Here is a 22,949-nt window from a genome sequence, read left to right on the forward strand (position 1 = left end):
TAGATTTTGGAGGTGAACAATTAAGAGGAGGCTGGTAGCTCTATGGCAGCAATAAGATAGACCACAGGTCATTTAGTTTACCAGAGAGAACCAGGGAAGAGCCCTCTGCGTAAGAACAAACCTCAAGGGCTGAGCAAAGAGACAGGAATTTACCAGATCAGACCGTGGAGCAGTTTATGCCCCAGGGTACTGCTGAAAACAATAGAGCAGCCAGCTTGCAGTGAGTGGAGATGAGCAGCTGGTGTGATAACGACAGAGGCAGTCAGATGAGCAGACGCGGAGAGGAAGAGGCCCCTGTACACCGGCTGCCACTGGGCGACTGCACAGCCCACAGCTGTGCTCTCTGGGGGGCGACCTCACTGGCTGCACACTGCAGGGCAAGGAGACTTCTCTGAAACTATCCAGCAAGTCACTAAACAAACAAGAAAACGGTGAACACAAGCTCTGGAGAGGGGACAGGGGACAAGTACCCAGAGTTGGTATAATGTGTTACCTAAAATATACGTTTTAACAAAAAAATTATGAGGCATGCAAAGAAACTACAGAATGTGACCCATCACAGGCAAAAAGAGCAGGCAATATAAACTGACATTGAGAGGACCCAGATGTCACACTTAACAAAGACTTCAGGGCAGTGGTTATAAAGACGTTCAGGGCTTCCCTGTTGGCGCAGTGGTTGAGAGTCCTCCTGCTGATGCAGGGGACACGGGTTCGTGCCCCGGTCTGGGAGGATCCCACATGCCGCGGAGCAGCTGGGCCCATGAGCCATGGCCGCTGAGCCTGTGCGTCTGGAGCCTGTGCTCCGCAACGGGAGAGGCCACAACAGTGAGAGGCCCGTGTACCGCAAAAAAAAAACAAAAAAGACGTTCAAAGAACTGAACAAAACCACATCTAAAGGCAGCTGCAATACGATGTCTCATCAAACAGAGAATATCAAGAAAGAACAAATAAAAAAAGAACCAGGAGCTAAAAAGTACAACTGAAATGAAAACTCAGTAAAGGAGCTCAACAGTAGGTTTGAACTGGCAGAAGAAAGAGTCAGTAAACTTGAAGACTAATGGAGATAATGCAATCTAAAGAATAGCGAGAAGGGACTTCCCTGGTGGCGCAGTGGTTGAGAATCTGCCTGCCAATGCAGGGGACACGGGTTCGAGCCCTGGTCCGGGAAGATCCCACATGCCGCAGAGCAACTAAGCCCATGCGCCACAACTACTGGGCCTGCGCTCTAGAGCCAGCGAAGCCACAACTACTGAAGCCTGTGCGCCTAGAGCCTGTACTCTGCAACAAGAGAAGCCACCACAATGAGAAGCCTGCGCACCGCAACGAAGAGTAGCCCCCACTTACAGCAACTAGAGAAAGCCCGTGGGCAGCAACGAAGACCCAATGCAGCCAAAAATATATAAATAAATAAATTTATTAAAAAAAAAAGAATAGCGAGAAAAAGAATGAAGAAGAGTTAAGAGAGCCTCATAGAAAAGTGGTACAGCAGTAACAACATCAATATACTCATAATGGAAGTGCCAGAAGGCATGCAGAAAGAGAAAACCACAGAAAAAAGTATTAGAATGAATAATGGCTAGAAACTTCCCAAATCTGATGAAAGACATTACTGTATGCATCCATGAAGCGGAATGAATTCCACATCAAATAACCACAAAGAGAACCACACCCAGATGTATCATAGTAAAAATGCTGGAAAACAAGGACAGGAGAAACTCTGAAAGCAGCAAGAGAAAACTGACTTGTAAATAAGAGAACTATAAGATCCACAGCTGACTCATCAGAGCAGCAGAGGCCAGAGGGCAGTGGGATGATACAATCAAAGTGCTGACACTCAGCACAACTACCTTTCAAAAAATCAAGGCAAAATAAAACATTTCCAGATAAACAAAATAGTAGAAAATTTGTTGCTAGTAGACCCACCTATGAAAAATACTTAAGGAAGACAAGTGACCTAGATGGTAATTCACATCCACAGAAAAAAACAAAGGACACCAGTAAATGTGATTATATAATTATAGAAGACAGGGTAAATGCATATTTTCTTTCCTTTCTTAACTGATAATTCCCAGGTTGTGTAGTTTATTCCAGAGCACACACACATGTACAGAAAATGGAAAACATCTGGGGAGGCATTTGAACGCTAAACCCTTCCAGGTGCAGCTCTTCCCCCCCCTCCCCCAGGGCAGCATCCTCCACCTCCAGGCAGGCCTCCCCACCGCTGCCCCGCCCACCAGGGCACAACACATAGCAGGCCCTGTTTTGACCAAATGCACCTCATGCCCCCCGACCGCGGCCCTTACCAGATCCTGGCAGGACGTTGATCACGCCCTTGGGAATGCCAGCCTTCAAGGTCAGCTCTGCAAACTTCAAGGCTGTGAGTGGGGTCACCTGAGGAGGCAGGACAGGAGGGAAGTGGGCTCCGCTGTCCCCTGCTGGCGGCCGTCCCCTGCTCTCGACACCCCACAAGCCAGCAGCCGCTCCTCTTCTGGAGGAAAAGGGGTAACTTTTCCTCACCTGGTTTGGTGGTCCACACCCCACCCACTGCTGGGCCTCAGGCTGAGAGGTGCATCTGTGGGTGCTCAGAGTTTGTGGGGGCTGGGTGAGTGGGGCCTTCCAGGGACAATTGCTTTGACCTCTCAGCATCCCCCCATGCTAAAGGGGGAGGTTAAGGGTCACCTCAGGGATTAGTAAGCAGATGTACGCAAATTACTGGGAAATTTGTTATGCATGTTAAAATGCCTGAGGAGTGCCTAACTCAGGGTAAATACTATAAGCCAGTATCATTTTGCTGGTTTTTACTATGTTAATACCCTTGAGGCCAAATCGCCCCAGAGGAGCTGAGAGACCCCCTGGGCCCACCACCCCAGCATCTGACCTTCAGCTCCTAACTAAACCCTCCAAAGTACAGATGAGGGTTCGAGGCTCGTGGGGTGACCTCACCGCAGGGCACCCTGCTCAGGCCCCTCAGCCTGCATGAGGGACCCCGTCACACGGCTTCTCTGAGAGGGGCCTGGGTGGCGGACACACAGAAGCTTCCCCAGGATGTCTGGGCCCTGAAGCACCAGCTTTAACAGCAGACACCCAGGGCTTGGAGCCCGGATCCTGGTTCCTGGGGCCACACAAGGGGGCTGAGCTGGCGTCTGTGAAAGACCGCCGACCACTCATCAAGCAGCTACACGCACAGCCCGGCTAGCCTGACTCGGCCCCGTGGCCCGAACAACACCAGATCCGCCCAAGGCCGCCTCTGCCCCGTGCGCCAGCCCACGAAGGCCGCCCTCACCCGCAGAGCCCTCCTCCTTGCCCGTCACCCCTCACAGGTGCCACCCGCCCTCCAAGGCCTCGTGCCCCGCCAGGACGTGCCCGCACCCACCTGGGCAGGCTTGATCACCACTGTATTCCCCGCAGCCAGGCAGGCGGCCATCTTCCAGGACAGCATCATCAAGGGGTAGTTCCAGGGGATGACAATGCCACAGACCCTGTTGGACGAGGGAAGCAAGCCTTCATCTCTCCGCTCGGCCTGGGTCCCGCGTGGACCTGCCACTGCCGCCTCTCCACTCCAGGGCCAGGCTCCTGATGCGGCACCAATGGCCCTGCAGAGGGACTGCTGACACCTGCCTTCCCAGGCCCTGATGGGGCAGTATGTCCAGTCTGGCAGTAGCCCCTCTTCCCAGCAGGGTGTGATGGCAGAGGACACTGCACAGCTTCTGATGGGACGCAGTCTAGGGACACAGTTGGGTACAGGCAGCACCAGGAGATGGGGAGGTGACAGCAGGCAGCAGGCACAGGTGGAAACAGGCAGGGGATGGGACACAGGGGTCACAGGGGTGGCTGGGGGGATGCGGGAGAGAGTCGGGGGTCATATGTGTGGGCCAGGAGGATGTGAGAGAGGGTCAAGGGTCCCACAGGTGGTTGTGGATGAGGGTCCTCCTGGGCATTAGGCCAGGGTCAGTGCCAAGGAGACAAGAAGGATGCAGTCAGTCTGGGGACCTGACGAAGCCTGCCTGCTATGCACTGAGAGATGGTGTCCAGGGTCAGTGCTTCCCCTTTGTCCCAGAGAAGCCTCTGGCTGGGCAGTGTCTCCATGGAGGGAGCCCCTACGTCCTAGGAGACCTATTGATGACACCTGTGCTCCCAGGAGGCATGTGGCCCTGCGTCTTCTTGAGCCTGTAGAACCCGGTGATGGCAGCTCCTCCCTGTGAGTCAGAGAGTTAGATGAGCTTGTCCACATGGAGCCCCGTGCAGACCAAGTGACTGCTGTTTCATCATCGTCACTGCCATCTTCTTCATCGTCTTCACCATCGTCTTCATCACCATCATCACCATCTTCACTGTCATCTTCATCACCATCGTCTTCATCACCTCCATCATCTTTACCATTGTCTTCATCACCATCATCTTCATCACCTCCATCGTCTTCACCATTGTCTTCATCACCATCATCACCATCTTCACGTCATCTTCATCACCATCATCTTCATCACCTCCACCATCTTCACCATCGTCTTCATCACCTCCATCTTCACCATCGTCTTCATCACCATCTTCACCGTCATCTTCTTCACCATCATTACCACACTCTTCATCACCATCTTCTTCACTATCGTCACCAGCATCTTCACCATCGTCTTCATCACCATCGTCTTCATCACCTCCATCTTCACCATCATCTTCATCACCATCACCATCTTCACCATCATCTTCATCACCATCGTCTTCATCACCTCCATCATCTTTACCATTGTCTTCATCACCATCATCTTCATCACCTCCATCATCTTTACCATTGTCTTCATCACCATCATCTTCATCACCTCCATCGTCTTCACCATCGTCTTCATCACCATCATCACCATCTTCACTGTCATCTTCATCACCATCGTCTTCATCACCTCCATCGTCTTCACCATTGTCTTCATCACCATCATCACCATCTTCACGTCATCTTCATCACCATCATCTTCATCACCTCCACCATCTTCACCATCGTCTTCATCACCTCCATCTTCACCATCGTCTTCATCACCATCTTCACCGTCATCTTCTTCACCATCATTACCACACTCTTCATCACCATCTTCTTCACTATCGTCACCAGCATCTTCACCATCGTCTTCATCACCATCGTCTTCATCACCTCCATCTTCACCATCGTCTTCATCACCATCATCACCATCTTCACCACCATCATTACCACGCTCTTCATCACCATCTTCTTCACCATCATCACCATCTTCACCATCGTCTTCATCACCATCATCACCATCTTCACCATCATCTTCATCACCATCATCTTCATCACCTCCATCATCTTCACCATCGTCTTCATCACCGTCTTCATCACCTCCACCATCTTCACCATTGTCTTCATCACCATCATCACCATCATCTTCATCACCATCGTCTTCATCACCTCCATCGTCTTTACCATCGTCTTCATCACCATCATCACCATCTTCGCCATCGTCTTCATCACCATCATCACCATCTTCACCGTCATCTTCTTCACCATCATCACCACGCTCTTCATCACCATCTTCATCTTCACCATCGTCACATTCATCACCATCTTCTTCATTGTCATCGTCTTCACCGCCATTACCACCATCCTCTTCATCGTCATCACCTCCATCATCGTCAGAGAATGTTTCCCCAAACAATGACGGCTCAGCTGACCCGGCAGTGGGAAGAGCACACGCAGAGGCCAAGGGCATGACGGGTCACTGACGAGCCACAGGGTTCATGGGCCAGGAGAGCGGGAGTGCAGTGGGGCCTGGGGCCGGCACGGGGCCCCACACACCTTCCTGGGAGTGGTGGGGTGTGCTGAGGGGTTAGGAAAGCCGGTCCTCACCCCACATACACCCAGCACACCCAGAGGGACAAGGCAGCGGAGGGAGCAGGGTGAGAGCCCCCAGGGAAGCGGGAGAGGTCACCGAGGAGAAGGAGGCTGAGGCTCCAGAGAAGAAAACGCAGCACAGACTTCCTGCCCTCGACTGAATCATGCCCTCACATCCCGGTGCTGAGGACTTAACTCCAGTGCCCCAGGTGTCACCTGATTTGGAAACAGGGTCATCCCAGGTGTAATTAGTTAAGATGGAGTCTCACCGGATTAGGGTGGGCGCCTAACCCCACGTGACCGCCGTCCTTATGAACGGACAGCCCTGTGAAGACAGAGCCACAGAGGGAGAGGGCCGTGTGGGTGCGAGGGCAGAGCCCAGGAGCACCAAGGTGGCCTCCATCACCAGAAGCCAGTGAGGCAGCCTCAGAAGGAGCCAACTCTACCGACACATAGCCTGGGACCCCCGGGCCCCAGACTGTGAGATGACCAAAGTCCGCAGCACGAGTCTTACAGGCTGTGGTGCTTGGTTACGAAGCCCCGGCAAAGCCCCCCACTCACCAGTACAGGGAAGGCCTCCCCACTGACTCGCCCGGCCAGCCAGGCACCCAGGCAGGGTCAGCGTCCTATTCAGTCCGACAGGATGGGCAACCTGTGCGGGGGCTGAGGCTCAGGGACCCTGCAGATTCACGTGACTGGCCCCTGCACCTAAGGGGGCTCTGAGCAGGGTCCTGGCTCCACACTCCTGACGCCTCGGCTGGGTAGTTCTTTGCTGGGGGGGTGGTTTCTGCAGCGCCGTGTCCTGACCCCATGCTCTCCCCCGGCACTGAGCCCCTCCCGGCGGCGTCTGCATCCACGTGCTGAGCCCTTAGCTCTGCCACATGCCGTCTCCTCGGGTGCCCGTCCCCGTCCTGCGTTAGCGAGTCCCCGCACTGAGCCTCGCGGGCGAGACGCCAGGTCTCAGCGGTCACTGCCGGGTGGCCTCGGCCGAGGCAGGCCTGCTGCCCCCACGGGCCTTTGGACATCGGATGGTAAGATGGGGCCCCTCGCTGCGAGTTTAAAATCCCTCCCAAACCTAGTCTTTCCATGTTGACTGGACGTCTGTCCTCCTCCTTGTGCTGCGGGCTGGTCTCGCTGAGGGTTCCTGTCCCTGCTGCTGTGTAGGAATTCCTTGTCCTTAAGTACACCGGTATTACACTCTTCAGATAAAATTTGGGGGCGTGCCCTCTCTTACCCCCATGACCCTGACTGACGAAGAGTTACTATAGGGATTAAACACAATTATGGTCTCAAAGTCGTTAAATAGTGCCTGGCAGGGAACAGGGGCTGTGGAGGCGAAAGCTGTTTTCACCCTGAGGACAGGAATTTTCATTGGTTTTTCTCTTTGTTGCATCTCCCGCCCTTGCCATGTCTGGGAGGTAGTGGCTGGCAAATAAACGGCTGTCTGATAAATACACAGAGAGGGGACATCTGAGCCCCCCGCGCAGTCCTAAAAAGTGCCCAGCGCGTGACTCACCCGATGGGCTCCTTCCGGGTCATGGTCAGGTTCCGGTTGGGTCTGGCCTGGTTGATGGGGATGGTGGCACCCTGGAAGAAGCAGCAGCATCACCGGGAGGGGCTCTGGCCCCTCACCCCTTCCCCTGTGGGCAGCCAGCCTGCGCCTGGGACCCAGGGAGGGACGGGGGCTGTGTCCCGATGCCCCCGCTTGTGCAGGACAGGACAGCTGAGGGGTCCAGAGCCGGGCGGAGCGGGCAGCCACAGGGGGTGAGGTGCTGAGCCTGGTCTCAGACAGGAAGCAGGTCCTGCACGGGGACGGCCTCTGGGGCAGGGAAGGGCCAGGGTGGGGGCCCGTTGCCTCTGGGGGCCTGTGATGCAGGGGCTACCGGGGAGCAGGCACCGGGCAGACCCCCTCCCTTGAGCTCACGCCTGCACTCAGACGGGGCGAGCGCCCAGACTCAGCAGAGACACCGAGAACCCCACAGTCGTGGGTCTCCCTGGAAGGGCTCAGCCACCACTGCCTGCGGCAGGAAAACCTCCAATAATGGCCCCCAAGTGAGGCCCTGACCCCTGGAACCTGGTGAGCTGCCCGTACAATGACACAGTATGACAGAGTTGGCCTTAGGATGGGGAGGTGGTGCAGGTGGGCCAAGCATAAGCACAGGAACCTCGGGGAGAGCAGGTGGCTCTCCTCTAGCCTCTGCTGAGTGGCAGCAGAGTCAGAGGGATGGGGTGTGGAGGGCTGGGCGAGGACCAGAGAGAGGACTGCAGGAGCCCCGGCCGCAGCCCTGCCCCCTGGGCGCCGCTAACACCCGGTCCTCCCCGGAGGCGCCAGCAAGGCCCAGCCCAGTGACACCCCAACACCGACCCTTGAGACCCTGGCACAGAACCCAGCCCAGCCCGACCTGCTTCCCACCTGCAGAACCGGGAGCGAATAACCGGCGTTTTCTTAAGGCCACAAAGCTGTGGCGGGTTGTGGATCGGCCGTCAGAGCGCTGTGCCGCCCTCGGGGGCCCTGCCGGCCCGGACGCCCGATGGGAGCCCCACCTGGATCTTGTCGCACCAGCCAGCAAAGTAGCGGAAGGTCTGGATGGACATGCCCACGTGGGTCTTCAGCGCCAGCGTGTAGACGGCCCCCGCGTCCAGGGCCTCGATGGTGGCCAGCTCCTCCTGCTGCTGCTCCAAGAGGTCGGCCAGCCTGAGCGGGGCGGGCAGGGCGCGGGGCTCAGGCCTGGCACGGCCTCGCCTGCCCTTATGGGGCCCCTCCTCAGGAGCCGGGCGCCCTGCCAGCACCACCTCACTCAGGTGCCGGTCTCAGTGTCCTCATCTGTGAGATGGGACGGCGGCGTGTCCTTGGCTGGAGGGGCGTGAGCATGGTGCCCCGTCCCCCTCCTCTCCTCTCTCTCTTCCTTCCTGGGGTATCAATGGATCCACTGCTTCCTAATTACACCTCCTGCCTCTGCGAGAAGACGCTTTGTCCGGGGACAGCATGCCGGTGTCGAGCAGCAACCACTCCACGCGGCTGTACCGGGGATGAGGGACGGAGCATCTGCACAGCCTCCTCCAGGCTGAGCCCACGTCCAGCCGTCCTCAGTGGTCCCTGTGCCCCCGCCATCACACCCCACAGTGTCCTGCCAGCACCCTCCCGCTCCCGCCGCCCTTCAAACTCTCCGGCCGGCACAGACATGTGCCGGGACAGGCGTTCCAGACTGCCTGCCTCTCCCGCGAGCACAGAGACAGCTGGCCTCCCTGACCTCCCGCTCCTGCTGGGTGCACGGCCCGCACACAGCGTGGGGCTGGCGAGTGGGACTGGGGACTGAGCAGAAGGGCCCATCGTCACCGCACAAACAGGGACGCACCAGGTCACTCTCCGGGTACGAGAGCAAAGGTAAGTCACATTTTGAGAAAAATTATAGACCAAACAGTGGAGATACCGTGTTGTTGGCGTTACAAGGACAAGGGTTCCATCAGCTACGAGGACAGAAGGCCAAAGACATAAATCCATATTAAAGTCAGCATGAGGTGGCCTGTGTGTGTCGGCCCCTAGGTTGTCATGTCTCCCGTCTTTTAAGGTGTTCGCAGCCTGAGACACCTTAGCTCAAAAGCCCGCCAGCGCCAACTTTTACACAGCCAGCTATTTTAAACATAGCCCAAATGTGCACATTTTTAGCCATCGATCAGTGGATGCGTCCCCCAGGAACCTCACCCGACAGCTGTCACCACTGGTGAGACGGGCTGTGCAGTTACAGCCACGGGCCTTCCCAGTCCTCTGACGCAGAGACCCTGGCGTGCGTGCTGCTGGGCAACTTTGCCCGGACACGGGAGCCCCTCTCAGGTCCCTCTCCCCCCCGGAGCGCCCCTGTTCCGCCACTACAGCCTCGGGGGACCTCCCGCTGCGGGGTGCCGCCCGATGAAGCCTGCGGTGTGTTGCTGGCTCTCATGGCCACGTCTTCTTCCTTGCTCAGCCCCCAATCCCTCCATCCGCCACACCTGTGCAAAATGCCACGTGCGTGTGATGTGGCCGTGTCACGAGTCCCTAAGTAATTGTCACCTGAGCTGCTTGGGAGGCTGGGGGGCAGCTTGGGTGAGGGTGCCTTCTGCCTGCCAGAGCCTGGTCCCTGCACAGCGCCAGCTCGGGGAAGAATGGGCAGGCAGCGCTGGCCTCCTGAAGGTCTGTGGGGTGGGCACCGGGAGGGGCAGATGCTGAAGTGCCAGGCGGCTCAGACCCCCTTCCCCGGCCCCTGACCACGGCAGCCCGGGCCACCACCAGACTCTGGGCCGTGGACCCAAGGAATTGTGCGAGCACAGGGCAGCAGCTTTCCACGGACGCCCACCCGCTCTGCAGGGTCCATTCCGGCAGCTGGGTACACGGCTCCCCGGCTCCTGGAGGCATCTGGTGACTTTCTCTGACTCTCCCCCTGGACCCTTCTGCCCAGCTTCTCCCGTAACTGCGTGGTGTCTTGCTCCTGTGATGCATCCATGGGGGTCCCACTTCCCTCCATGGACCAGGGAAATCCTGTCTCTTCCCTCTGCCAGGACTGGGAGAGGACTGGGTCACCAGGAGCTGTAGAGCCCTGAGGGGTCTGTCTACGCAGCTGCTCGGGGCACCTCCTCCAAGGTCCTTGTGGCCAGTAGGGCTATTGCAACACGTGCCACCACAGGGCAGCAGGGGGTCTCGGGGGAGGGACGCGGCCTGGCTCAGGGCAGTCCACCAGGGTCCCTGCCAGATCCCTGGGGTCTCAGATCTCCAGCCAATGCCTTCCTACAACTGATGGCTCCTGAGATACGGCAGGCTGGGCACGCTCTTGCCCGCCCCAAAGCCACCATCTCCATTCTGTTTTGCAAACCACTCTGGCCCCTCTCTCTGGCTGCCTGTGTGGCAGCTGCCCCGGCATTTCTGGCCTTCGGAGTGGACACAAAAGGCCTTCGGACAGCAAGGCCACGGCGGGGGCCCTCCCGCCCCGCGACAACCTGGGAGCTGCAGCGCAAACTGGCCCCAGCCCGGCTCTGCAGGACCCAGAGAGAAAAACGGGTTCCTGAGGCCGGCTCAGCAGGCTCCCCGACACGGCTCGGTGCACCCGCCAGCAGCCCCCTTCTGGAAACGCCACCCCGCCTCCTGAGGCACCTGATCCTCCCCAGTGGGGCCGCCTGGCTCGAGGAGGGCGGGCAGCAGCTCTCCTCCGCGCCTCACCCCCACCCGGGTCATGAGCCGGAGCGTCCCGACCCTTCCCTGGACTTCCGACGGGGCCGAGGGTTTAACAGAAGGGGAACGTGAGACAGAAGATACTGGCAGCGGGAGCCAGGCAGGGCCAGGACGGCCCGCCCTGCCCCGTCCCCCAGCTCCTGGGAGCCCCGCCCCCCCTCCCCCGACCCCGGCTCCTGGGAGCCCCGCCCGGCAAGCAAGCAGTGCCCTCTGGGCCGGCCCAGGAGCAGCTATTAGCCTGTGGTGGCGGTGGCGGTGGCGGCGGCTCCGAAGCACACCCTCACTCGGTGCCTCGTCTCCGCCCACACTGTTCCCTCCACCCGGGCACCTCCCCCAGGCCCCCGCCTGGGGCAGTCCCTCCTGCCTCTCAAGCTACTTCCTCTGAGAAGCCTCCCCTGGGCCTCAGGCCGTGGTCACACTGCCCTTCCGGGACCGCGTCCTCACGGGAGGACGTGAGCGCCAGCCGCGGCCTGAGAGGAAGGCCCGGGACAGGAAGGTGGGTGCGGGCGAGGTCCCACCTGTACAGGAGGCGGCCCCGGTCCCGCGCGCTGATCTTCCCCCACAGCCCGTGCTCAAAGGCATCCTTCGCAGCAGCCACGGCCTTGTCCACGTCGCTGACCTGGGCCAGGGACACCTGGCAGATGACCTGTGGTGGAGTGGAGCCCTGAAGCCCTGCCTGGCCACCTGGGCGGCCGCGGAGGCGAAGGTCGGCGGACAGGAGGGCATGGGCAGGGTCTGCACAACGAGAGGAGATGGGGCCTGCAGAAAGGGCCGTGTTCCTACGTCCCGAGGGCCTTCCCTCTACTCTCCCACTGACCCGAAACAGGGTGACGGACTCAGGCTGCAGCCATAAGGCCGAGGGTCGGCCCAGCGTTTGCAAACCGAGAGCAGAGACCCATAAATTTAGTGAGGCGCAGGCGGGAGGTTTGCTCCTGAAGTGACATAAGCCAGCCCAACGCCCCTGCATTCCATGTCCCGAGGGTGCCCACCTCCCGACAGCACAGGCCCCCATACCTCCCGCCACGTGGATGGGGTGGGAGGGCGGAGGCCAGCGCCTCCTTGCTGGTCACCACAGGTAGGCTGTGCCCTCCCTGCCCACGGCCCCGGCGCCAGGCATCCACACAGCCTCCTGCCCGGGCTTCCCAAAACTGGCCCCGAGGCTGTGGTGGCAGCACCTGACTTTCCTGCCTGAGGGCACCTGTCTGGGTCCACACAACCTGCCCATCACTTTCTTAAACTCCCCTCAGAGGACCATTCTGAGGCCCTGTCTTCTGCGGTGCGTGTCTGTAGGCAGGTGTGTGTGAGCGTGCACGAAAGTGACAGCGCCATACGTGTGCACCGAGCAGGACAGCTACAGCCAGGGCGTCTTGACAAACCCGAGATGCGAGGTGGGCCCTCCCGACGCTGGGGTTATTCTTGAGGTGTGGAGGCGAGGGAATGGCCTCCGTTTCCTCCTTGGGAGGCCTTAACTCTGCTGCAGACCCTCCAGAGTCCTCCCGCGTCCCCATCACCCTCCCCACCGCATCTCTCTCTACGCCGTTCCTGTAGGAAGGGCTGGAGGCTGACTGCAGCGTTTTCTCTCCCCAGCAGAGGCCCCCAGCCGGGACCCAGAGGCCCCCAGACTGGGGAGGGGGAGTAGATGGGAGAGGGGGCATCGGGGGCCTGTGCGGGGCAAGGGGGTGCTGGGCCTGCACTCACACTTCCGTCTGTCGGGTTGATGGTCTCATAGGTCTTGGCGCCCTCGGCGTCCACAAACGCGCCTCCGATGAAGAGCTGGTGGGGCATTCGGAGGGTCAGCTTGTTCACGGTCTTTTCCACCTGGGGACGAAGGGCCACAGGCCGGAGCTGCAGTGTGGATTCTTCGCGAAGGGGCGTCCTTGATGGGCACGACCCCACCAGAGACACAGGGACCACTCACCCTGCGCCCCCCCAATACACAAGCAAGGGCCCGGGCTACTCGGTCTCCTCATCGGATCCAGCCCTGCTGCCCAGGGAGCGGTCGTGTGGGCAGAGGTGGCAGCTGAGTGATAAGCAGAGATGGAGGGCCAGACTCTGCAGCTAGACTGCCTGGCTGGAGCCCCGGCTCTGCCACTGACCTTGGGCTGGTTGCGTGGCCTCCACACACAGGAAGCGCCAGTGGGCAGACAGCACTTGCGGCCCCCAGACATGATGCGGCCCCCGCTCACTGCCCCTCGGGCCTGCAATCCCACGATGAACGCGGAGCCTCTGGGATGCCGCCCCTCCTTCCGCAGTCATTTGTCCACAGCCCTAAGGCCAGCCTGGTGTCCACCCTGGTCACCCATACTTTCTTCATCAGCCCTTGTTCCAAAGCACCAGCCAGACAAACTACCACAAAGCTAATTCCCACAGGAGTTGGTAGTCTACCGAGATACCCCAGGGATGGTTTTTCCACAGTTCTTTAAAAATTACATCTGCACTTAGTTACTTCCTCATACTTCATATATACAAGTTGAATGTAGAGGATCATTTGTTTTCCTTATTGGGAGAACATTCCCAATCCCTTTCTCTCTCTCTCTCTCTCTCTCTCTCTCTCTCTCTCGTTTCAACCAATGGAATTTCACACAGGTGACTGGTTGCACAGGTGGTGGACGAGCTGAGAAGCCACGAGTCAAGCCAGAGGTTGACACCAGCAGGAAGCCGCTGCCATTGCTGGGAGGTGGTGGAGCCAGGACCAGGGGTGAGGGTCACCCGGGGGCACAGGGTGAGCTGGCAGGGCTGGAAGCCACGCCAGGAAACCCACCAAAGGAGAAAGGGGGTGGAGAGAGAAGAACACTGTCAAAGTCTCTCCTTAATACCCTGTCTCCTGTCTTGGGACCGAACCTGTCCCCTATACTGAGTCTTGGACAACAATTTCCTCTGTTGAGTTTGTCCTGCCGCCTGGCATCTTTAGGCTATTTGGAATTACCAAGGGAAGCTTGGGTCACTAAAGCTTCTGGACATCCAGGCTTCCCCCAAGTGTCACTGTGGATCCACAGGTATGGGTGCCTGAGGGGTGTGCAGGCCGGGCCCGCATGGGGGGCCCAGGACTCACGTGGTCGATGACGCACTGGCTCTCCTTATTGTCCCCTCGCATCTTTCTCACTAGCAGCTGCATGAAGTCCCCGAAGGTGGTTGCCATGTAGATGTCTTCATTTTCTAACTCCAGGCCATCACACAGCTCCTTCACCTCCTCAACCAGTCTGGAGGGAAGATGGAAAAGCGAGGGCCTGGAGGAGGCCTGGCAGACCTGCCTGGTTCTAGCGGCAGAGGTGGTGGCGCATCTCAGCCCCCGAGGCGTGGGTGTCAGTCTACAGTTAGGGTTAAAAGCCCAGTCCGTGGATTCAGAGGCTCTGGTTTCAAGTTCTGGCTCCAGCACTTATGAATTTGGGACCTTGGGCAAGTGACCAATTGCTCTGAGCCTAGTTTCTTTGCCTGTAAAACTGGACCAATCATGGCTCCTCTACTATTTCCTGATGAGTAAATGAGACAATCCACGTGGTAATAATTAATAAAAGATTAATAATAATCATTGAAAGACAGTGTGAAAAGAATGAAAAGACAAGCCACAGAACGGGAGAAAATATTTCCAACTCACATACCTGATCAAAGACTCGGCTTCAGAATACGTAAATAATTCTTAAAAATCAATTCTAAGAAAAAAACCCAAGTGAAAATAGGCAAAAGATTGACCAGATGCTTCACCAAGGCAGAAATATGGATGGCAAATAAGCATATGAAAAGATGCTCCACATCGCTCGTCAATAGGAAATGCGAACCAACCACGAGATTCGAGATTCGGCTCCGTACTTACCAGCATCTCTGAACTTAAAACCACTGGTTAACACCAACCAGTGGTGAGGCTGCAGAGCACCTGAACCCCCGCCCCCTGCTGGTGGGATTGTAAAACGGTACTTTGGAAGCCACGTTGCAAGCACTTTGGCAGTCCCCTAAAAATTAAACATATACTTCCCAACGCTTTTAGGTATTTACCGAAGAGGAATAAAAGCCCCTTTATAGATACAAAATGGCAGAGCAAGAAGCTCCAAAAACCCGTCCCTCCACCTAAACAACTACTGAACAGACGGGATTCGTCTGAACCAAATGCTTTGGAATTCTCGAGTCTCGGCGACACTTGCAGCTTCCAGGGGAGAACGTGGTGAAGAGCTGGGGTGTGGCAGGAACTTCCAGACTTTCCACCCCCAGGGCAGGAGGCAGCAGTGGCAGCAGGTCACTCCTGCCGTGGCCTCCATGAGGCGGGCGTTGGGGGGCAATGAGGTCCTCGTCCTCCACACATCTGGGTCGTGGGTTCCAAGTGCTGAGGCTGCTTTTGGTCGCTGAGGGGCTGGCCCAAAGGATGGCCAATCCCATACACGCTTTGTATAGTGTGTACGACCCCAGGGACAACAAGAGAAACTTCAATGATTACGCACAACAAGGTATACACACCATGCAAAGAAAAGTTTGGAAAAGTCACAAATGGATGGCTCCAACCCTCAACGAGCAAGATTTAACAACCTCCCCGGAGTGAGAGAATCAGACTCTCAGAACTGACACAGCACTACACGCAAAATGTCCAGTTTGAGCAAAACATCGCAGAACATACAAAGAAACAGGCCCATTTACAGGAAAAAAGAAACCATCCCTAGGGATTATTACCAAAGACATTAAATCAACCATCTTAAATGTGTTCAATGACTTAAAGGAAACTAGGGAAATGATTATGAAAAAAATGAGAAATTCAAGAAAAAGATAGAAATTATAATAATAAGCCAAACAAATTGTCAAGCTGACACATACAATAACTAAAATGAAACACTCACTAGAGGCTTCAAGAGCACATCTGAACAAGCAGAAGAAAAGGTCGTGAACCTGAAATTATCCAGTATGAGGAGTAGAAAGAAAAAAGAATGAATACGAATGAAAATGAAAATGAGCCTCAGGGACCAGTGGAACATCATCAGATCATACTCATCATACCAGGTCCAGAGAAGAGATAGAACAGGACAGAAAAAATATTTGAAGAAATAATGCCCCCAAAGTTCCCAAATCTGAGGAAACACATGAATATACACGTTCAAGAAGCTCAATGAACTCCAAGCGGGATAAACTCAAAGAGAATCACACCAAGACACGTGACAGTCAGCCCACTGAGACCCAAAGACAAGGGTGGAATTTGGAAAGCAGCAAGAGAGAAGCTAATCACACACAAAGGATCCTCAATAAAATTAAAACCTGATTCCCCCCCAAAACCCATGAAAGCCAGAAGGCAGTGGGATGGCATATTTAAAGTCCTGAAAGGAAAAAAGTGTCAACCAAGAGTTCCATATGCATCAAAACTATCTTTCAAGAATGAAGGAGAAATTAAGACGTTTCCAGATAAACAAAAGCTGAGGGAGTTCATTGCTAGTAAACGTGCCCTAAAGGGAGTCTTTCAGGCTGAAGTGAAAGGACATTAAACAGTAACTCAAAGCCATAAGGAAAAGTAAAGAGCACTAGCAAAGGGAACTACGTAGATAAATAGGAACGCCAGTATTACTGTACTTTTGGTATGGTTCGCAGCTTCTCCCCTTTTACTACGTTACGTAATAGGCAAATACATAAAACAAACATTTAACACCTATATTAATGGGTATTCAATGTATAAAGATGTAATCTAGGATAATAACAATATAAAGGGGTGGGGTGACTATATATAGGATATGAGTGTTTATATTTTATTGAAATTAAGTTGGTATTATTCAAACTACATTGGTATAAGTTAAAGATGTGAACTGTTATCGCCAAGGTAATTAAGAAATAGCAAAAAAAAAAAAAAAAAAAAAGGGAATCCAAGTGGTATAGTACCAGAAAAAGGCAGTGATAGAGACACTGAGGAACAAAAAGCATAAAAGACATACAGAAAACAGCCAGCCAGCAGAAGTAAACCCTTTATCAGTAATCTGGTTACATGGAAATGGACTGAACTCTCCTCTTAAAAACATAGGTTATGAGACTGGATAGAAACAGCATCCATCCATATACCACCAGAGATTCACTTAGATGAAAATATGCAAAAAGGCTGAAAGAAAAAGGATAGTAACGGTATTCCATGCAAATATAATCAAAAGAGAGCTGGGGTAGCCATACTCTTATTAGACAAGATAGATTTTAAATCAAAAACTGTCAAGAAACAAAGGACATTGTACAACGGTTAAAGGTCAATTGACCAGGAAGATATAACAATTATAAGCATATGCGCACCCGACATCGGGCCACCTAAATGTAATAAACAAATATTAAGATAACTGAAGGGAGAAGTAGCATCGCAAAGATCCATGAGATTTCAACACCTCACTTTCAATAGCGCACAGAATATCCAAGCAGAAGATCAAGAGGCAGACAGGGGACTGAACTCTGGGGGTGAGACGGACCTCACACACATACACAGGATACTCCACCCAGCAGCACGGTACCAATTCCTCTCAAGGACAGGTCACAGGTGAGGTCACAAAACAAGTCTTAACAAATGGAAGAAGGCTGAAATCATACCAAGCATCTTTTCTATCCACGATGGTGGAAACTAGACATCAAAAGCTGGAGGAAAACTAAATTCAAAAAAATGCGGCTACTAAACAACACACACCTGAACAACCAATGGGCCACAGAAATCAAACGGGAAACCAAAAACTACCTTGAGACAAATGAAAGAGGAAACACAACATACCAAAACTTATAGGACCCAGAGAAAGAGTTCTTAAAGGGAAGTGTATGGTGATCGATGTCCGTATTAAGAAAAAAAGTCTCAAATAAACAACCTAATTTTACACCTCAAGGAATCAGAACAAGAAGAACAAACTAAGTCAAAAGGTAACAGAAGAAAGGAAATGGCAAAGATCACAGCGGAAATAAATAAAATAGAAACCAGGGGGGAAAAAACAATAGAAAAGATCAACAAAACTAAGAGTCGGCTTTTTGAAAAGATAAAAAAAGGAGACAAATCTTTAGGTAGACTAAGGAAAAAGAGAAGACTAAAACAAAAAAATCAGATGAAAGAGGAGACGATACAACGGATATCACATGGATAAAAAGCATCATAAGAGACTCCTGTGAACAATTACACATCAACAAATTGCATGACCCAGAAGAAATGGATACATTCCCAGAAACACACAACCTACCAACACTGAATCATAAAGAAACAGATAATCTGAACAGACCAATAACAAGTAAGGAGACTGAATTGGTGATCGAAAACCTCCCAACAAAGAAAAGCCCAGGACTTTGGGTGGGATTCACCAGGGAAAACCTGGTGAATCCCACCCAACATTTAAAAAGAATTAATACCAATCCTTCTCAAACTCTTCCAAAAAAACGGAAGAGCAGGAAACACTCCCAAACTCACTTTTCGAGGTCAGCGTTACCCTGATACCTGAGCCAGATAGTGACAGCAGAAGAAACAAAACTACAAGCTAATATCCCTGATGAATACAGATACAAAATTATCCTTCTCTTTATACAAATTAGAACTTATTACCACTGTGAAAGGGCGAGAGAGACAGTTCAAATGAAGTTGAAGACTGGGTGACCTGATCTGTGGTGACGGATCATCCGTGGGGGCCGCCGACTGGGGAGGGGCAGGAGGGATCCCCTGGAGTGAGGCTGGGGCCCATGTCTTCATCAACGTGTATCTCATCAACGTGAGATACGATATACATCACGTAATATATATATTATACATGTGCTATAACGTGTGTGTTACACACGTTAAATCAAAGCTACCACACTGTCCTCTCAAGATCCGTGCACCTCACTGCACGTAAAGTCATTCCTAAAATTTAAAAAGACTTGTGGGACTCCCCTGCCGGTCCAGTGGTTAAGACTTGGCCTTAAAATGTAGGGGGTGTGGGTTGGATCCCTGGTTGGGGAGCTAAGATCCCACATGCCTCGCGGCCAGAAAACCAAAATGTAAGACAGAAGCGATATTGTAACAAATTCAATAAAGACTTAAAAAAAAATAAGTAAACAACTATCCGTTTCAAAAAATAAAATGAAATAGAAAGAGTCGCAATCACGACTCCCTGACTGCCCGCGCTCCAGCCCAACGGGCCCAATGAAATAGAAAGAGTCGCAATCACGACTCCCTGACTGCCCGCGCTCCAGCCCAGCGGGCCCAATGAAATAGAAAGAGTTGCAATCACGACTCCCTGACTGCCCGCGCTCCAGCCCAACGGGCCCACCTGCGCCAGGCCCTACCTGCCTGGTCCCTCCCCACACATGCTGGCTTTCACCGGGGTGCTGGGCTTGTGGCAGTTTTAAAAGAGCCGTGCAGGGCTTCCCTGGTGGCGCACTGCTTTAGAATCTGCCAGCCAATGCAGGCAACATGGGTTCGAGCCCTGGTCCGAGAAGATCCCACATGCCGCGGAGCAACTAAGCCCGTGAGCCACAAATACTGAGCCTGCACTCTAGAGCTTGCGAGCCACAACTACTGAGCCCGTGTGCCACAACTACTGAAGCCCGCAAGCCTAGAGCCCGTGCTCCACAACAAGAGAAACCAGGACAATGAGAAGCCCGCGCACTGCAACGAAGAGCAGCCCCCGCTCGCCGCAACTAGAGAAAGCCTGCGTGCAGCAACAAAGACCCAACACAGCCAAAAATAAATAAATAAATTTACTTTAAAAACGTAAATAAAATAAATAAAAAAATAAGAGAGCCGCACGTTGTTTGATCTTCCTCCCATGAGGGGTGAGTCTCAGTCCCACCCCTGCCCTTGAATCTGGGTGGGCTTGTGGCCACTGAGACCAGTCAGGGCAGTGGTCCACACCTGTCTGCTTGCTGGCCTCACGTCTGTAGAGCCAGGAGCCACCAGCTAGACGTCCAAGTCCCAGAGTGGCCGCTCTGGGGCCACGACACAGCCTGGGGGAGGACATGCCTGCCCAGCTGTCCCAGCTCCCGCTGGTCCACTCCTGGTGGGCCTGAGGCCTGCACTCATGAGTCCTTTCTGGATCCCTGACCCGCATGGTTTCCTGCCACTCCATTTTAGGGTGACTCCTGACCTAGAGACACCTGGGACACCACCCCCACTCCAGGCCTTACCTGACGACGTCCAGCGACGCGGCCCCCGACTTGAAGAAGTCAGTGGAGTCTTCCACCTCCACGACGTTGGGGAGAATCCGTTTCCAGGCACCCTGGAAAGCAGGAGTGGTGAGCACGTGGCTCCCAGGGCCCGGACGCGAGCGGCGGGGGTGAGAACAGCCCCGGGTGCGTGCGCACTGCCCGGCGCCAGGCTGGCCCGTCCACTCCACTCTCTGATGCTCCCGGGTGCCTCATGGCACTGGGGTGATAGCCTCCCTGGGGAAGCAGGAGCCCAGGCTGCTGTCCGCACACCCACCTCATCTTGACCACAGCTTCGCGGGGGTCCCCACACTGGTCCAGGGGGGCGGGAGGACAGATGTGCCGGAGCTCCTCCCGAGACCTGCCCCCCCGCCAGCCCCACCTGGAGGGTTGCCCAGTGTGGGTGTCCCCGCCTGACACTGTGTGGCGGTGCTGCCACGTGGAAGGGAGAGCAAAGCGGGGGGTGCTGGCTCTGTGCCCCTCTGTCCCGGGCCTGTGGAGGGCAGTGGTTCCTGCCCCAGGCCTCGTGGACGAGCGTGGACAGGGCAGTGAGAGCCGAGTGGGCAGCACAGGAGGGCCATCCTATGGGTCACGACAGGACACAACGGGACAACTGCTCTCTGGGCAGCTCCCAGCCGGGTATTTCAGGGCAGGCACTGGGAGGCCCATACTCAGGCCGGGCTCCAGGCTGTGGCCCAACCAGGACCAGCCCGTGGCGACCCCTAGGCTGACCCTGCCTGGCCTCTCTCAGGAGGCTGCCCTGGATTTGCTCCCACCCCCCCATCCTCCTGGAGACCATCAGAAGCCGTCCTGAGCCATCCCTTCTCCCCGGGCCTCCACCCAGGCTCTCACCCTCTGGTGACAGGCTTCCTTGAACCCCCAGCTCACACTTAATCCTGGGCATCCTTCAAGGTCAACTGCTAAATCACCTCTTCCTCCAAACCTTCACTGACTGCAACGCTCGCTCAGCCTGGGGCCAGCAGTCACTGTCGCTGTGTGGGTGCTGCACACCGGCCCTCCTGGGGTGTGTGGAACCCGAGCGGCCGCGTGGCCTCGTCCAGACCCCAGCTCGGCACCTGACAAGCCGTCAGATGCAGGCAGCCTCCCCTACCTCGGTCTCCTCATCTGGGCAAGGGGCTGGGGGCAGCCCTGGGAGCATCCCTGGAATGAGGCTGGCAGAGCTCGGGGTGCAGGAGCCCATGCTGCCTCAGAGCCCATGAGGCCTCTGCTGCACGTCTGGAACTCAGTTTAGAGTAACCCGGACACTCTAGAAGCATCTGCTCTTCTTATGACTGTTGGGCTCACGGCCAGCGGTACTGAGGTCCTAACAGGTGCCACTAAGCTGTTACCTCTTCTGCCACCAGCCTCAGCCATCCCGGTACCACTCGGCCACCAGCTCCAAAAGGCAATCTGTCCAGCTGGCCCCGTAACCCCAGGGCAGGCTCAGGCCCAGGGCCAGAGCAATTGCTCCAAGAATACTTTTTGAATGAACAGGCTTTTTTTTTAATAGACATTCAGAATGTTCAGCCTCCACCTGAGGAGGTGCTCGGTGGCCCCCGGACCGGCAGGCTCCCCCGTCCCCCCTTGCTGGGTCCTGCGTCTGCACTGGTCACGAGCATGCAGTGGCCCCGCGGCCGCCGCCTGGCCCTCCGCGGCTCCCCGGCTCTCAGCATTTGCTGTGCCTGCCGTCTCTCTGCACTTGGGTCTCAGCACAAACCACGTCCCTACCCAGGGTGGCCTTCCCCGAACTCCCTTCTGCAGCATCCCCGGCCTCCAGGCACCTCGTTCCCGTCACCGTTACTGCCCTCTGAGCACATCTCCCGTCAGAAATTATTTTATCCCTTGCCTGGTCGTTTGCCAGCTCTCTTTCCTGTGAGAAGGGACACGCGTGACAGCAGAGACACTGCTGACCATCACACCCCTAGTGTCTGGACGCTTATCTCAAATAAGCGAACCCACGACCGAATGATTGAACAGCTGAAAATCCATCCAGCGCCCTCTGAGCAACACAGCTAAACACCCTCCAAACCACGCCTTCCAGGGAGAGGGGGGTGGAGCAGAGAGCAGGAGGGCGGTTCTGGGAAGTGGCCGATGCCTGGACTCCAGGTGCGGGGGACACCGGGCCTCCGAGAGGGCAGTGGTGTCCAGCGGCACACGGGAGGGGTGGCCCGGAGTCCAGGGCGGCCGACTGTGACACCTGTGCTGGTGACCACGTGGGGGTCTCCCTCTCGGGAGGCCTTTCCGGAAGGTTCCGGCGCACATGCCCTACGGCAGGACAACTGGGTCCTCCAGCTATTCTATTTGCCCACTGTTGACAGTGTGTCCCCAGAGGAGTCGGACCCAGCAGCCGAATCCTAGGTCCCGGTGGCACAGGAAGGAGGGGCAGGGGGTTATCAGGAAGCCCTGTGACAGGACAGGACAACACTGTGCCCGGGGCCAGGACATACGTCCTTAGACGGTGTGCACAGCCCGACCCCAGGGGGTGCGATTTGTGAAACGCACCTGCTGTGCACGACCTGCCCCACCAGACGGCGGCCTCGCAGGTGTCTCTTACCCGCACAGCCTCCGCGGTGACCAGGTCCTCCTCCGTCAGCTCGAGGCCAGTGCTGTCTGCCCCCCTGAAGAGCTGCGAGGCTGGGATCATCTTGCCATCCTCCAGCTGGATGCTCTTCACCAGCAGCTGCCAAAGGAAGGCTGTTGGGACCCGAGGCTGCCCGAGCGGTGGGCACACGCTCGTCTCCATCCTCCCCGGAGGCAGGCCCGGGAGCCCAGACCCGGCGAGGAGGCTGCTGCCATAGGGACCCGCTCGAGCTCCTTCCCTGC

At 55.6% G+C, this 22,949-nt stretch overlaps 1 protein-coding gene across 2 annotated transcripts in view; it reads right to left on the minus strand.

Annotated features, from left to right (window-relative positions):
* The window catches only part of ALDH1L1 (aldehyde dehydrogenase 1 family member L1), a 43,372-nt gene that overhangs the window by 12,114 nt on the left and 8,309 nt on the right, over positions 1 to 22,949 (minus strand). For both annotated transcript variants that reach the window (XM_022562499.3, XM_089919853.1), the window contains 9 exons: positions 22,681 to 22,806; positions 20,109 to 20,200; positions 14,089 to 14,236; positions 12,735 to 12,854; positions 11,555 to 11,682; positions 8,381 to 8,531; positions 7,353 to 7,423; positions 3,374 to 3,479; positions 2,304 to 2,391 (listed from right to left, as the gene is read on the minus strand). In XM_022562499.3, coding sequence (XP_022418207.2) covers positions 2,304 to 2,391; positions 3,374 to 3,479; positions 7,353 to 7,423; positions 8,381 to 8,531; positions 11,555 to 11,682; positions 12,735 to 12,854; positions 14,089 to 14,236; positions 20,109 to 20,200; positions 22,681 to 22,806 — 1,030 coding nt within the window. The remainder of the gene's footprint in view (positions 1 to 2,303; positions 2,392 to 3,373; positions 3,480 to 7,352; positions 7,424 to 8,380; positions 8,532 to 11,554; positions 11,683 to 12,734; positions 12,855 to 14,088; positions 14,237 to 20,108; positions 20,201 to 22,680; positions 22,807 to 22,949) is intronic.

This window comes from Delphinapterus leucas, chromosome 10 (assembly GCF_059928025.1).
Source record: "Delphinapterus leucas isolate spDelLeu-1000000601 "Yukka" chromosome 10, BTC_Dleu_Yukka2, whole genome shotgun sequence".
In the NCBI taxonomy this organism is placed as follows: domain Eukaryota; kingdom Metazoa; phylum Chordata; class Mammalia; order Artiodactyla; family Monodontidae; genus Delphinapterus; species Delphinapterus leucas.